The sequence below is a fragment of the Tasmannia lanceolata genome, unplaced genomic scaffold (assembly GCF_043159265.1).
Source record: "Tasmannia lanceolata isolate RefF3 unplaced genomic scaffold, GAP_Taslan_0.1 ptg000037l, whole genome shotgun sequence".
NCBI classification, from domain to species: Eukaryota; Viridiplantae; Streptophyta; class Magnoliopsida; order Canellales; family Winteraceae; genus Tasmannia; species Tasmannia lanceolata.
The window spans coordinates 58,375,694-58,391,332 of NW_027518714.1; the positions used below are offsets into that span (position 1 = coordinate 58,375,694).

Consider the following 15,639-nt stretch of genomic DNA (forward strand, 5'->3'; position numbering starts at 1 on the left):
GATCCTTAACTTTGAACCTTAGGAGGCCTTTTATATGAGAGCCTGAGGTAGTTCAATTACCTACCTCAAGACAGGTGGCAGCCCATGAGTGGGCCAAATTTTACCTGCCTTAGATGGATTACCTGGTTACCCCTGAGGCTGGTGTCAACTTCTGGATGGGCCCTTTCGTGTACCACACGTCGACAGCTAATTAGTTGTTGCTTTTCATATCTCATCATACACGTGTGAATGAGAATCACTGTATACATTGGTATCTTTCTCTATCTGCACATATCGTGCATACATTGTATATGTATGTGCCATATGCGTATGCGTTAAAAAACATACTTTATAAGACATCGAGAGACAACGTATGCATTAAGAATTAATGAAACACAGACGGAAAGTGACTTCCTGCCATGAACCCAACACGTTGAAAAGGAAAAAGGTCCGTTGAAAAGCTAAAAGGTCAGTGTCACAACACAAGCGAACCATGAAATTCTTCATTTTACACTCTCACGTTTCTTTTGAAGATAAATTATAAGGTGTAAGGGCTAACAACAATAAGGCTATTGTACCGTGGAAGACTTCCACCCGTGACATTTGATCAACCCTTATTGCTGTAAGCCCTTACACCATATAAAATCTCTCTTCTTAATATAAGATGGGTGATGATATTTTTCACCTCTCCTGTAGTACGCATTCGCCCCCTTGTGACGTGATTATATGGGATAGAACTTACCTGAAACAACCTGACCTAGAAGAAGATCTTATCTAACTCTGCAATTAAACACCCCAAGGAGATGAGCAGCGAAAATTTACTCAGCACAACCACCTGTAGCTATGCATAATCAGGGTGCCACCCTTGATTTTTTATCCAAAAACAGTCCCTTTATAAGAGCGTACACCATGTACTTATGCCTAATGATGCATATCTTTCAACCATAAAAACTGCACATTATTGGATGTTAGGATCAGATGATCTGCTTGATTTGGGGGTCATAAGAGATCCAAAGCAAAGCCTATCAAGTGGACGGTTCAGATCAGTCAAAGTTGGGACCCATATGCCGGCTGTATTACAATGAGGCCCTGCCCCACTTAGTTATTCATCTCACATGTGTAATGTGATTAGGACCATTGATTTTGGGTACAACAGTGGATGAGCCATAACCCAAAAAAAAAAAAAAAAAACCATCGATCGAGCAAAGTCTCGGCCCACCTGATCCGATCATGATTCCTCACAATATACACAGTGATCCACTTCACACTGTAGCTCGGCGGAGCTGTAGTAGAACCGTCGGATGAAAATTTTGCTCTCATGTTTCTATTTTCTTTTTCATTTCTTCTCATTTGGTGACAGCTCTCTATCAAGCTTGACTGAGGTGGGGCATGATTTCATGTCCACCATTAAATTGATCGATGGGCCCAATGATCTGAACCGTCCACTTGGTGGGTCCCACAAGAGACAGGCCACCGTCTGAAAATTACACATGACAGATCTTGATTGTTGATGTGTAGGTATTAGAGAGCTGTAGTTAAGGAAACTGTAACCTTGAGAAGATTCAGAACATAAGGACAATCAATTGAAAAGGAAATTTAAATTTATTAATCACTAGTGTAATTCACACGAACAAGTCAAACATATTTTGTCTATAAAAAATGTAATGCAGTTGTAATCACATGAAAGAACGCATGCGGGGCCTTACCAGAGAGTGGGCCCCATCAACAAAAATGGTGGTTCCTGTCATGTAGCGAGATTCGTCGCTCACCAAGTACAGAACCATCGATCCCAGATCATTTTTCACGTCGAGCCATCTATGCATTGGCATCACATCCTTTGTAGACCTCTCCGCCTTCTCTTTACCCACTGTCAATGGGAACTCATCATGCAGGTGCAAACCGCGGGCGATGGCATTAACCCTTATCTGGTATTTTCCAATCTCCATAGCGGACATCTGAAAATTGCCTCATTAGGTATAAATTAAGATAATGCAGTGAAAAAACACAAAGTAATATAGAACCAGAATGAAGTTAGTTATCAGGTTCACTTTCTTAACAGATATTTGCAGCATAAAACTCAGTTGCAAAATAGCAACCACATGTGTGGGAAATGATTTCAACACAAACATGTTTTGATACATGACGCTCATGTTTCTTGTCTTTTATATTTAAAGAGCTGTAAAAGGGTTTTTACGGTCCCCAAAAAGCACTTACGTCACAATTAAATGCTAAAAGACAAGATACATGAGCGCATGTATCAAAATATAGTTGTGCTGAAATCATTTCCCTATATGTGTGTGTGTGTGTGTGTGTGTGTTTATATGTAAGTGATGTATATGTATATAAACATACATACATACATACATATGTGTGTCTGTCTCTATATATGGGACAACTGTTTCTGCGCTCAAGCACAGATAGCTTATATGCGCTGCCCATTAAAAAATCATGTGGGCCAACATTTTTTAGATGATCCAAAGCATTCATTTGGATGGTCCAAAGATAGATAGGGTGTGCACAAAAAATCAGCTCCATAGGATCAGCCTAACCCTTCCATTTGTGGAGGTTAGAATGGACAGATATAAAAACAACACAAGTCATTCATAACAGCTGCAGATTCACTTTCACAATCACATCACTTGGTAAAGATAATAAGTCTACCTGTTGAATATAACCTAGCATTGGATGCTGATGAAGAGCTAAACCAATAGAGGATTCCAAACCTAGAAACAATATACTATAGGTGAAATTCTAGAACTGAAGTTCTGCGTCCAATTAGGCCATGTTTGGCAGCCATGAATTTTTTTTCCATGTAATATTAGTCTACCAATTGGAGAGAGAGAGAGAGAGAGAGAGAGAGAAGAGAGATTCCATGATTGAGGAGAGGGTGAGAAGTGGCTGAAAAACAGGGAAAAGAAAAACTCTAATCAAAAGAGAGTTTTTGTTTGCCTTATTTTTCTTCCATTTCACACTATATCCTTATTCATTACCTATCAATTCTATCCCTCTCCCACTCGCCCTGCCCTTCTCTCAATACTTGGTAAGCTAATATTCCATGAAAAAACATTTCATCGTTGCCAAGCATGGCCTTAGAAGTTGAGCAGAACCAGGAAAGATAGCAGAGTTTGCGACAAGTAGGATAGAAAATTGAGTTTGGGCAAGTAGCCTACACAAGTGAAGGACGGCAATTACGGCCACAAAGGGGAATAGATGGCGGAGAAAACTGGGAAGTATATAAACGATATGACTACAAGGATTTGTATGAAGCTAGAAGATCTTTAAGCTTACAACAGCTTTTACCTCTGTAGCGAAAGGAAAAGATTCAAGAGCCTTATGACTTTAGAAAGAGAGTGGCAATGGGTTGAAAAATAATTGGGTCTTGCAAAAAAGGCTTTAATCGCCCTACAGTTCCAAACTCTGAAAAGCCATAAGCAATATTTTGTATCAAACTGGGTGGCCCGCCAAACAGCTCTCATAAATCAGATTAACTTGGTTCCCGAAGCTATGAAGCTATTGTACTCGAGGTAACAAAGACATAGGGTAAACCTAGAAACTGAGATATGACTCCCCATACCAATACATTAAAAAAATTGGAAAGAAAGGGAATGATCAATGTATCCCATATCATACTCCAGAGCTGCATAGTTTATACTTTATACTGTACATTAGGCAATTGGCACCAACATGATTAACCTAACCATCCATGTGGTGGAGCTTTGCCTTGGGGGCTCCCTGCCGAAAATTATTTCTGACCACGCAATGCTATCTGTATGAATAAGATCCACCAAATGCGATGAAAAATATGTTCATGCAACACCCAGATTTGACGGCCAAAATGCCACCTAACACATGGTTCGGATGGTTGATTTTAGGCCATCCTAACCAGACAAAGTCTATGATCTATGGGCAGTTATGGGTGGGTTCGTTGGGTCTCATCTCATGTGGGACAGACACAACCCTTATTTCACCAGAGACAACTGAAAAACACCGACAGTGAAGTAGGTCTAAATATATTTTGCTATAATACGAAAATACCTTTCACGTTTTTTACTGAAATACTAAATATGAGCGTATTTTTGGTGTATAACAGCCAATATAAAAAGGGAAATGATAAATTCGCCCCCCTTACTCCTTCCACCGGCTACCTATGTCATCCCCTCCTCACATGCTATCCTTTAGTAAATTGTTGGGGACAGGCAGGAGATGAGCTTTGGCATGACAACCTCATCTCTCGGGTTGACAAACTGTTTTTCACTCATTCTCCCTTATTTGTTTCTCAAGGTGTGGCTGACCACAAAAATAGTCTATGATCTATGGACGCGGACAAGGGTGTCATAGACCGGACAAGAGTGTCACATGTTGACATGGACACGGAGTGTAGAACATGGCAACCCCCCAAAATCTGAAACAGTGACACAACTAGAGATGGGGGCATCCACTCGCAGTCCATCAATTGTTTAATTAGAAGAAGAAATTAAAAATTTTATATTGGAATATAAGATAGAGAAAAAATATATAACACGGTCCTATAAAAGAGCAAAGAATCAAACATGCAATTAAAGAAGATATATTTATCCCTCTCAAAAAATAAAAAAAAGATATATTTATCACCATTCAAAAAAAAAAAAAACAAGAAGAAGATATATTTATAAATAATATAGTGCGATCACATCAAAGGAAAAAATAACAAATACGAAGTTTACGAATTAGTGTAACTCTTTTTTTTTTCATTAATAGAGTTGCTGAGCAGCAAAAAACAAAAATGTAATGTTATCCTTTAAAAGAAGAAATAGCGAAAACTACGGACCAGAAAAGAAAAGGGGAAAATATATAGATTGGAACAGTCTATTGAAGAAGAAGAGAATAAAAAGAAAAAGAACGGAAAATAACTATGAGGGGGGGGGGGAGTAAATCAGTCACTTAAACAAGAATAAGAAGAAAGAGCAAAGAAAAAAGCGGGCAAATAAAACTCCAATAGAGGAGACATATAAAAAGAAGAAAGAATGGGAAAAATTCAAAAAAAAAAAGGGTCAAAAAAATAAAAGCAGTTCATTAGTGGACAAAGAAGAACAAAACAATGAAAGAAAGTATAGGAAGAAGAAAACTAAATTGCATTGAAATCTATCTAAAGAGCTTCAAGCAGCAGCAAGGTCCCATCACAAAGAGCTTCAAGCAGCAATCTCGTACAGATTCCTCAACACCCACAACCAAACTAAACTAGGTCCAGGTAAAGTATTTTTTTTAACCCGGCATTTAGCGGGGCACATCACTCCAAACGTTTTTGGCCCATCCAGACTTTATGGCCATTATATCACACCAACTTTCTGGTCGACCCCGTACTAAACTGTCCATTTCTTGTCAAACACCACACAAATTTGTCCATGCTGTCATTGAGATGGATCCGAGTTTTCATAAATGTTTCACCTATAAAACCAGGAATCTGATGTAACAGAAGCATCCTATTCCATGTTCCTTCACCTGTGACCAGTTTCTTAATATGCAGATTTAGGTTGATCTGGCTTCTGTCTGTAACCAGACCAATAAGTGGCATGTGACTGATCCACTTGTCAGTCCAGAACAGGATGCTCCCTTGCTAAACAATCCAACTAGTGTTGTTTATCCAAAGATCCTTTACTTTGAGGATGTATCTCCAGTGATTTGATCCTAGCTGGTAATCAGCTATGAGATTTAGATGCCCTTATTTCACATACTTAGATCTTATGAACTTGCTCCATAAAGATTTTCCTTTGTGAGGATCATGTAGAGACTTCATTCTGAAAGCAAGATTATACTACTTAAGGGAGCTCGTCCCATGCCCTTCTTCTTGGCTAATAGCATTTCAATCTCTTAATGACAGCAAAGGGGGACTCATTGCTGAAATTATGTGAATAGGAAGACTGGTAAACACATGATTAATCAAAAAAATTTGCCTCCTTGGGTTATAAGCTTACCTTTCCATCCCTATTTCTTTTTCCAGACTTTGCTTATGAGATCATCAAAGTATGCAATTGTTAACCTTCCTTTACAGATAGGAGCACCAAGACAGCACGTAGGCCCTTCTTTACAAGAGAATCCCATAGTAGCCTCAAGGATCCGTCTTCTATTCACCGGCATTTTACTAAAGGATGTGTAATTGCTTTTACATTTGTTTTTCTTATGCCCTGAAGCCCCCTCATATCTGTTTAGGAATTTAACAATATGCATAATGGAAGATTGTGTTCCATTAGAGAATACAAGGGTACCATTGGCAAATAAACAGTGGGTGACACAGATAATGCCCCTTGGTAAGGAATAGAATTGAGACTTTGCACTATAAAAGAGATCATTTAGCCCCATGTTTAGAACTTCTTCTCTTATAATAATTAAAAAACAAGCATGGGGATATTGGATCACCCTGCCTTAGACCACGAGAGGAATGGAAGTACCCATGGGGTTCTCCATTAATTATGATAGAGAACCAGTAGTTTTGCCTCCCCTCACTTTCTTGTCGAAGCTTCGCATAATTTCTTGCACAATGTTGATGTTTTCAATGATATTCAGTCCCTTGACAATGGCTCCTTGTCCAGGGCAATAATTTTAGGGAGAATGCTAGTTAGCCACCTCACCATAATCTTGGCAATAATCTTGTAGCAGATGTTACAAAGAAATATTGGCATGAATTCTAAAAAAGTCCTTCGAGTTATCTTTTTGGGGGATTAAGGCTAAGAAGGCCGAAGTGTAGTCACTTGTGAGTTTTCACCTTTGGAAATGTCATCATGTTTCCCTATTAGTTCCCAACATTGGGTATAAAAATACCCATCGAAGCCATCTGGAACCAGTGCACTATCTTGAGGAAGACTCCACAGAGCATTTCTAATCTCTTCCTCCTTGGTGAAATTTGTAAGCATATCATTCTCCTCATCCTTGAGAAACCTAGGGACGAGATTCAAGAGACTATTGTCAAAAGCTAAATCCTTCAGTTAGGAGTTTGCTGAAATATTCTATGGGAATGTTTCCTATTTGATGGGAGTCTTCGCTCCCCTCCGAACTCCATTATACTAAATTCTCTTTATGCCCCTATATCTTATTTGAATTTGGATATAAGTATGGAGGAATTCCGTATTCATGCTTCCTTAGCAAGCCAGTTTTCTTTTGATTTGTCTCCTAAAGATTTCTTCTTGCAGCAAGATTTATTGGAGTTTCCCAGCATTGCTTTCTAAGGAGTTGTACAGCTATATGGACTCCGTAATTAGCACATTGTCCTAAGCATCGTGAACTCTTTGAAAAATGTCGTTGTATATCTCCTTATTCCATATCTTTAGCCTCTTTTTCAAATTTCTGATTTTAATTGCCAGTCTGTCCAATGACCTACACATTTTACTTTCTCAACCAATTTTAAAAGGTCACCGGAAATGACGTAGATCCAATCAAGGGCCCTTTTCCGGCACTTTATGCAAGGATGCCCTTGCATCTATCATTCCTCATATATTAATTAGCCTCATCAATAGCTAATTGCATGCGCATATAGTAGTTGTTTTAGGTAGTAAAATACACAGTTTTGTTAAATTTGGTTGATGTGATAGTTTCTTATATTTTATTACACATTTCCTATTTTTTGAATATTTTCCTATTAAAAATCCATTGATTGTGACATTTTTTCAGAATGTAACAAAGGAGCATTCCAATCCTTGAGCAAAATGAAACTCCCACAAGAAAGGAATCGATAACTAGGCTCCCAAGAGATTTCTAGGAATTCTAATTGGAGACATTCATTCACCAATTTGTGATCATTCTTAGGAAATTCAATAGTGGTTTGGATATTCAATAAGGATTCATAGGATATCAAGACAGAAATTTCATAGTATTTTGCTCAATCTAGATTTGAAATGCCCAAATGTTGACCAAAAACAACAGAAATTAAAAACAACAAAAAATGAACTTTGGCATCATGAACAGTAAGTGGCACATGCAACAGGCGCCTCAAGTAATTTACATCAAACTCAAATTGTCGTGTCTGAGTTCATGTGATTGCAGCGAAACTTCGGATAGACTTCAGAAATTTTCCAACTTGTTACTATGATTAGGTATTTAGGAGCAACAGAAATTAAAAGAATACAAAAAAAATGAACATTTGCATCTTACATGAACTGTAACAGGCGACTCAGGCGATTCACATCAAACTCAAATTCTCAAGTCTGAGTTCATGTGATTGCAGCGAAAATTAGGATACAATTCAGAAATCTTCCTACTTATTACTATGATCCGGTATTTAGGAGCATTTTCACCACTGTCCCCCTAGCCCAAGACCTAACTATCTACAACAATATTTATTCGGTAAGTTGTCTGTTACATTAATCAATCTCCATGACCATTTCAACTTTAGAGATGAAAGCTTGCTTGGATCCCTTCAAGATCCTTCTAGCAAGATCTCCTTTGAGTATATAGACCTTCCCACACCGACAACTCTGTTTGATTGTTCACATTTGGAAGCAGAATCAGACCATATTAAAGTGATTTTGCACTCCAACCAGGAATTTTGAAAGGTGACACAAAATAAATAGGGAGTAATGATAGGTTTTGCTAAATAAGAGTAGCATGTACGTTTCTAGTCACAGGAAGATACAACGAAACTGTAACAACATGAACTGTGCCTCTATAGATCTCATAAATACACCAAAGATTTTTCTAATGTCGTAGGGCGTGGCCACGTGGGAACACTCCCCAACTTCAAACCCAGTTGTTAAAGACCCCAAGTAATAGAATAGAACCATCCACATAAGGCATGAAACTAGACTGACATTTTGGCCCAATCCAAAGCCCAATATCAACTGAGACTCGCAACCTAAAAACATTGTTTACAAATATACATAATTTTATATCATAATACAAATGGTGGCAGTCTAATGGAAATAGTTATAATGGATTAGTTAAATATTCATATGGGTGACACGGCATGTTCTTTATTATATGGCATTTACATACCAATGGCAAGTAAACAAGAAAAAAACAAATTCCCTAGAAATGAACCAACGAAGCCTACCTATACAAATGGGATGGTAATTTGTGATCCATACACTTTTCTTATAGGTAAGCTGGGATTGAACCCATGAACTCAAGATTAGGCATTAAGAACCTTCCAATTGAGTTATGGACACAACCTCCGTTTTGGTGGTGCAAGTTTTTGGTGTGGAGACCACCAGGGAAGCCTGTGTTCTCTCTAGGGGGCTTAGTAACCCCGGGTGCAACAGGTTTTAACCTAGTTTTTTCTTACAACTATACAAATCTTACCAACTGTGCAAGTATGAATTTGTTTATATGATCCATAACCATAAATAGTCATAGATTCATAGTTATGGGGGCAAAATTGGTCAAGTCTACCAAACAATAGATGCCAATTTTCTTCAACAGTGAGGAAACCCAGGTTTTACTCTGACATCAATAGAGACACATCATCCCAAAGTATCTAATCAGTTATCTCCAAGAGAATCTCACATAATCGAGTAGCATCCATGCTAGATGAATGCTTGGTCTCTGCTCAATTTGTTTTGCAAGAAGAAAAAGACAGGCAACTATAAATGTGGCTCCACAGCTCTCCCATAGACAAATCATAAAGCCACATATCCTAATATTTCAACCAAGGAAAGAGACCTTCCCAATGTCGCTGCAAGCATCCAAATCGTTGACCTACTGAAGTGTGCTCATGCATTAGAAATTTAAATATCAAAGGACATTTGTACCAGCTAAATCGACTGGAAACTGAAATTCCAGCAACTGTGTAATAGTTCCCTCTGGAATCAACACTCAATTGACAAGTATCAAGGCAGAGAAAAAAAAAACAAACCACAGTTTCAGTAGATGCCTGTCACAATGATCATGATCTCAGACTGAAGTTTAAATTTTGTAGTTCCAGTTACAAACCTGGAGAGATACTCCCAAATCCTTAATTCACAATGAGAAGAAACTCCCAGGTCATATAATAATTTCTGCAAAATCAGTCAATACTCTGGAAAAAGCCTACTTTGGACGATTGTGGATAATTAGGCTGAAGAGTCATGTACTTGATATCATTTGGTTTGACCCTTCCTTTTTCGTTTTATATTAAATAGAATCTAATAATATTGATACATTATTGTGAAACATCTAATTACTCCAAAAGCCTAAGCTGTTTGAGATGGAGTTATTTAATCTTTTCTACTTTAACACTCCCCCTCACGTCTGGCCCCTCTTTCGCATATACGTGGCATATGTGGCCCCTCTTTCGCATATACGTGGCACATGTGGCCCCTCTTTCGGGTTGTCCATTACATGTGGATTTTAATATCAAGGAGTTTTGAACTCAGGGCAATTGCTCCAACACCATGTGAAACAACCAATTACTCCAGAAGCTTGAGCTGTTGGAGATGGCGTTATTTAATCTTTTCTACTTTAACAATTATGAAAACTCAAAAGTAAACTAAGCATGGCCAAACTATCTATCAAATCTCTAACAGGAACTATATGTTAAAACTTTATATACAGAGCATACATAAGTCATCAAGTACATTGTATCATCGCTCAAAAATGCAATCTGAAAGAAGAAGGGGAAAATCCACATACCCTCACTAACTGCTCTACTCCAGCCAAACATGAACCATATGCAGCAGCTCCAGGGTAGATCCCTCTTTCTGCACCGATGATTGAGGTCAGAAAAATGATGGAGCCTCCGGATTTGAAATCTCGCATTCTTTTACCCACAGCCTTCAAAAGAAACCATGCTGCCAGAAAATTAATGTTCACTATCTTTTTTAACTCATCTTCAGCCACATGGAGAGGATCTTGCAACTTCCCTGTTCCAAATCATCAGAAGCTACTGAGGTCACTCAACTTTTAACTAATAGGAACACCAATGCAAAAAAAATAGTATATGCATATGGAGGATCCATCAAAAATATTTCCATGAGTGCCTCCAATTAAGAGAAGAAAGTCTGATTTTTACAAAGGAGTGAAAGGACAGACCTTAAACCTTGACATCTTTCTAATACTAGTAGCAAGAATTTTAAGCATGTTTGGTGCAGGGTAATCAACAGATTCAGGATATCATGGGTATTCCCGTCGAGACTGAGTAATATGCTGGAAAGTTGTTTTCTTATGCCATGGCGGAGGAAAGGCAAAACTCTTTGGAGAGTGGTGCTTCTAGCTTCTATTTGGGTTCTCTGTAAGGAAATGAACACTCGGGTGTTTAAGGGCTCGGTTAAAAAATCACAATTTATTGTTATCAAGGTGATTACCTTAACTATTTGTATCAGCCCATGACCTCAGGTACAGTTAGAGAGAAATCATCAATAGCAGTGAGCAAGTTGTGCCTTCATCTAGTGTGTGGCAAGCGCCTAAGTTGGGCAAGCTAACGCCGAACTTCGACTGGTCGAGCATCGATAACCCTGTCCCCGCTGTCCTGGGAGGTCTCATTAGAGACGATAGAGGGGTGACGTCCCTAACCTTATCTGGCCCAACAGGGACGGCGAACTGAAATGAGGCAGAGATTAGAGTGTTCCTCCATGGGCTGAGGATAGTTGACAGTGGTTCCTTAGCTAAACTGCTAGTTGAAGGGGATTCCCTAAACGTGATTATGTGGCTGAAGGGAAGTCTTTCTCAATTGGAGATTCATGCACTGGATTGATGAGATCCAGGATCAAGTAGCAGGATCGTCCATCTCTTATCAGCATAGTAAAAGAGAGGCAAATTCTGAGACAGATTGGCAAGTCAGAGACGGGGTTTCCAGGGAAAGGCTTGAGGTTTTTTTACTTTCTCCTCCCTTAAGGGCTCTTCTCTTGTACGTTGATCTTTTTTCTCTTTTTTTCTTCTATTGACCTCCTCAGTCGCCAGGGTATTCCCCTTTTCTGATTAATTCAATCTTCACCATTTCAAAAAAAAGAAAAAAAAATAAGGAATTTTAAGCATTAAAACAGAGTTATTGAATCGACTAAATCTTTTAATCGAATCCAGCAAGCGATATTGAATCGCTCCGCACAACCTGAAGTGGACAGTGACCATTTGAATCAATCCTCCCACTTGGACTTTTACCACAATCAAACTGGCTTTTCAATTTTATAAAGATCTACAGACATTGTCTTCTAAAATTTAAGTGCATACCATGGAAGCATGCTTGCATCCAAAGATCCAAAAATGCCCAGAATACTATCAGGTCAGGCGAAAATTAACAGGTCATCATTATATGGCATTCAAATCAGGATTATTTCCTGACAGAAGTGGTGATCAATTCTAGCAGCAAACCTTAAGTGACACAAAAATCCTTCTTCTTTCAGAGAAGGATTTTTTCAGAATCAAAATACATAACCCATATATGATTGTAACAAATTGGTCAACTTACTAACAGTAGGCAATAATCACTCCTGCATTAGTACATATAGAACTGAATTATAGGGTATACCTTCATAGGTATAGCAATTAACAAAAGCATCCAATGATCCCAGAAGTATCGACGCCTTATCGACTGCGGCATCAAAGATGGCCTCCTCCACTAATTCCAAATCCAATCCTATCACTTCAATTGGATTAATCCCCTTCAAAGAATCCATTATATTCGCCGCAACACTCCGAAGGCACGTTTCATCTCCCATCAAAACTAACCTAAACATTAAAAAATAAATTAAATAAAAACCAAACCCTATTAAAAAAAAAAAAAAAAAACAAGAACCATTGACCCCCACCAAAAATAATATACAAATAATACATGAATTATAAAAACACTAATTAAATCCCCCAAATAACAAAGGAACAACCGAACAACAGAGGCAGATTGGGAAATATTAAAAAAAAAAAAATTAAGCTGAAATAGACAGCTCGATGAAACCCACAAGAAGAAAGAAATAAAAAAAACAAGTCAATGGAATAACGAATTGTACACCGAAAAATACAATGAAAAACAAACACAAATGGCATTATATATATATATATATATATATATATATATATATATATACCTGCAACCGCATTTTGCTAAGTGGTAAGCAATATTCCGTGAAACCTCATCGCCATTAGACGTTATCAGAACCCTCTTCCCAATAGTTTCCATACTGATAAAAAAAACCCAGGTAAGAATCAAGAACTAATCAACAAGAGCAATCTCAAATTAAAAACGAAGAAAAAGAAGAAGAAACACAGAGCAGTAAATTAACCAGACAATTAGATATAGGGAACTGATATCATGGAGAGAGAGAGAGAGAGAGAGAGAGAAGAATATATGAGATTTCTAACCTCTGATGCAGACAAGTTTCAATCGCTATCTTTCTCTCCTGGGACAGGGGTGAAATTCCTTTCCTTTTCACTTTTTAAAGGGGAAATTTTTGTTTTAGTGGGGAGGATTTTGTGTGGGGCCCACGAAGACAGAAGTAATCAAGGGATATGAAATTTTCACCCCACTGTAATGCGCCCCCTTGGTACGTGATTTGACGTCAGAAAGCGTTAAAGTCTGCCCACAATTCATTTTAAAAGTGTGGCGCATTATCCTACACTGGGGGCGAAGAAATCAGCTCCCGGAATGAAATATGAACTGGAATGGTCATCTCTATTTGAAGTATTTTTTTTGTACTTCGGTCTATCCGTCAATGTCAGTTTTTGGCCTGTCTCTTGTTGCGTACGTAGGAACTTTCGCAATTGGACGGCTAGGATCGCTCAGAATGATTTTCGAGTAGATTTACTATGCGTGTTGTATGGTGTCCAACAAATGGACGGGTGGCTATGAGAAGAATAACGATACGACCCAATAAAAAAATAAGAGGAATTCTAGACAGAAGGGAGCCTTGCAAAAAAAGAGGTGAAATGGCTCTCCCATTGGCTTCACATCTTTTTTGCAAGGGCTCCTTCAGTTTAAACTTCCTCAGAAAACAAATAACTTCTCCACACGTTAACAACAACTTTCTAGTGTGATATTTTATTTTATTTTTGGTTTTTTAGCCTTCTGTAAAACTACTCCTTGCTGTGTGACATGGCATGTATGGATTTGCTCCATACATGATTAGTATATACTGTTAGGCCCAAAATTGGTAACAGATGAGGCAGTGACGAAGGAACTGATCTAGCGAGTCCTCGTAGTCCGAATTAGCTAATTAACTGTGACATGCGCAACAGAGCACCCGGTTAGAAGACCAACCCTGAGTCGTGCTCCGGACGGATTCTTTGACAGTCAAATCAGTAATTGGCACAGAAAAGGAGAAAAGACAATTTTAGGGATTCTCACTCTTGGGGATTCGATCCTTAACTTTGAGCCTTAGGAGGCCTTTTATAGTGAGAGCCTGAGGTAGTTCAATTACCTGCCTCAAGACAGGTGGCAACCCAGGAGTGGGCCAAATTTTACCTGCCCTAGGTGGATTACCCAGTTACCCCTGAGGCTGGTGTCAACTTCTGGGTGGGCCCTTTCGTGGGCCACGTGTCGACAGCTAATTGGTTGTTGCTTTTCATATCTCATCATATACGTGTGAATGAGAATCACTGTATACATTGTATATGTATGTGCCATATGTGTATGCGTTAAAAGACATACTTTATAAGACATTGAGAGACAACGTATGCATTATACAGTCTATTACCATTGTACTTTTTCCACAATGAACTGGATGCAGCTTGCGTCCGTCGATTAGAGCTTTTGCCTAAAGAATGATTTGGAATCATCTAGGACCCGATTTTATGGTAAAAGATGAACTCGAATACCCCAAAATCAACCCAATTTGCACCTGTAGATCTAAAGACCTAGATTATTCATCCAATGTGTCACCAATTATTGGCTCCCTACCATCTACGGGCCATCAAATCAGATGATTAGAATAGTCCTACGGGGCACATGCACGATACTAGGAACCATGGCTTAAAAATTCGGTTTTGGTACCAGTGTCGGAGCCCTGAAATTCTGAAATTTTGACCGAAATTTTGTAATAATTAAAAAAGCTTATTTAATTCATTTTGAAACTTCGGACGAAATTTTGTAACATCTTTTTTTTTTTTTAAATCATTTTCTAAAAACTTCGGCCGAAATTTGGAAAAGGCCAAAATTCGATTCGATCCCCACCGAAATCTGAAATTTGGGATTTCGATCGAAATTTAAAACCATGCTAGGAACACAGATCAGGGGGTCCTCCATATGTGCGATAGAGATTTGGTGGGAGGCAATTTGAGGTGGACCCAAAGGGCACCTTCCTTTCTCCCTGGTTGGTGCATTGAATTGTGATGAATTCAAAGATAAAGAAGTGTCAATTGACTTTCTTATCAGAATCTTCGCCCTCTATTCTGCCTACATTTATGCAAAAATACATTTCAAAGGCTCACTCAGTCAAAATTATTTATCAAGTTTGAGGTGGCACGGTACCCCGTCCAATGAGCTAAATTGTGCCAAATTGTCGTGGGCCCACACAGCCTAGAGAATCTTCCGATTATGTCGGACCCATTTTTACATATTTAATCGGATTGTAGGGCAATCATAATTCAAACCTATAGATGACGTGCCGCACGGAGGTTCATTTTCCAAAAAAATCAATGAAACAGAGACGGAAAGTGACTTCATGCCATGAACCCAACACGTTGAAAAGCATAAAGGTCCGTTGAAAAGCTAGAAGGTCAGTGTCACAACACAAGCGAACCATGAAATTCTTCATTTCACACTCTTACCTTTCTTTTGAAGATAAATTATAA

General features: G+C 38.5%; 1 protein-coding gene across 7 annotated transcripts; it reads right to left on the reverse strand.

The window, feature by feature from the left end:
• Positions 1-941: 941 nt before the first annotated feature.
• On the reverse strand, positions 942-13,324 carry LOC143862482 (uncharacterized). 7 transcript variants are annotated; one of them, XM_077373537.1, is made up of 7 exons: positions 13,213-13,319; positions 12,939-13,031; positions 12,386-12,585; positions 10,555-10,784; positions 1,686-1,934; positions 1,437-1,456; positions 956-1,227 (listed from the first exon to the last, which is right to left on the reverse strand). In XM_077373537.1, exons 2-7 carry the CDS (start codon positions 13,028-13,030, stop codon positions 1,218-1,220), a joined length of 801 nt encoding a protein of 266 aa, XP_077229652.1. In that variant the 5' UTR covers position 13,031; positions 13,213-13,319; the 3' UTR covers positions 956-1,217. The 7 variants fall into 7 exon arrangements, with proteins under 7 accessions (XP_077229649.1, XP_077229648.1, XP_077229647.1 ...); XM_077373534.1 differs by lacking the exon at positions 13,213-13,319 and adding an exon at positions 13,139-13,199 and having other exon boundaries at positions 942-1,456; XM_077373533.1 differs by lacking the exon at positions 13,213-13,319 and adding an exon at positions 13,134-13,192 and having other exon boundaries at positions 942-1,456.
• Between the last annotated feature and the right edge of the window lie 2,315 nt (positions 13,325-15,639).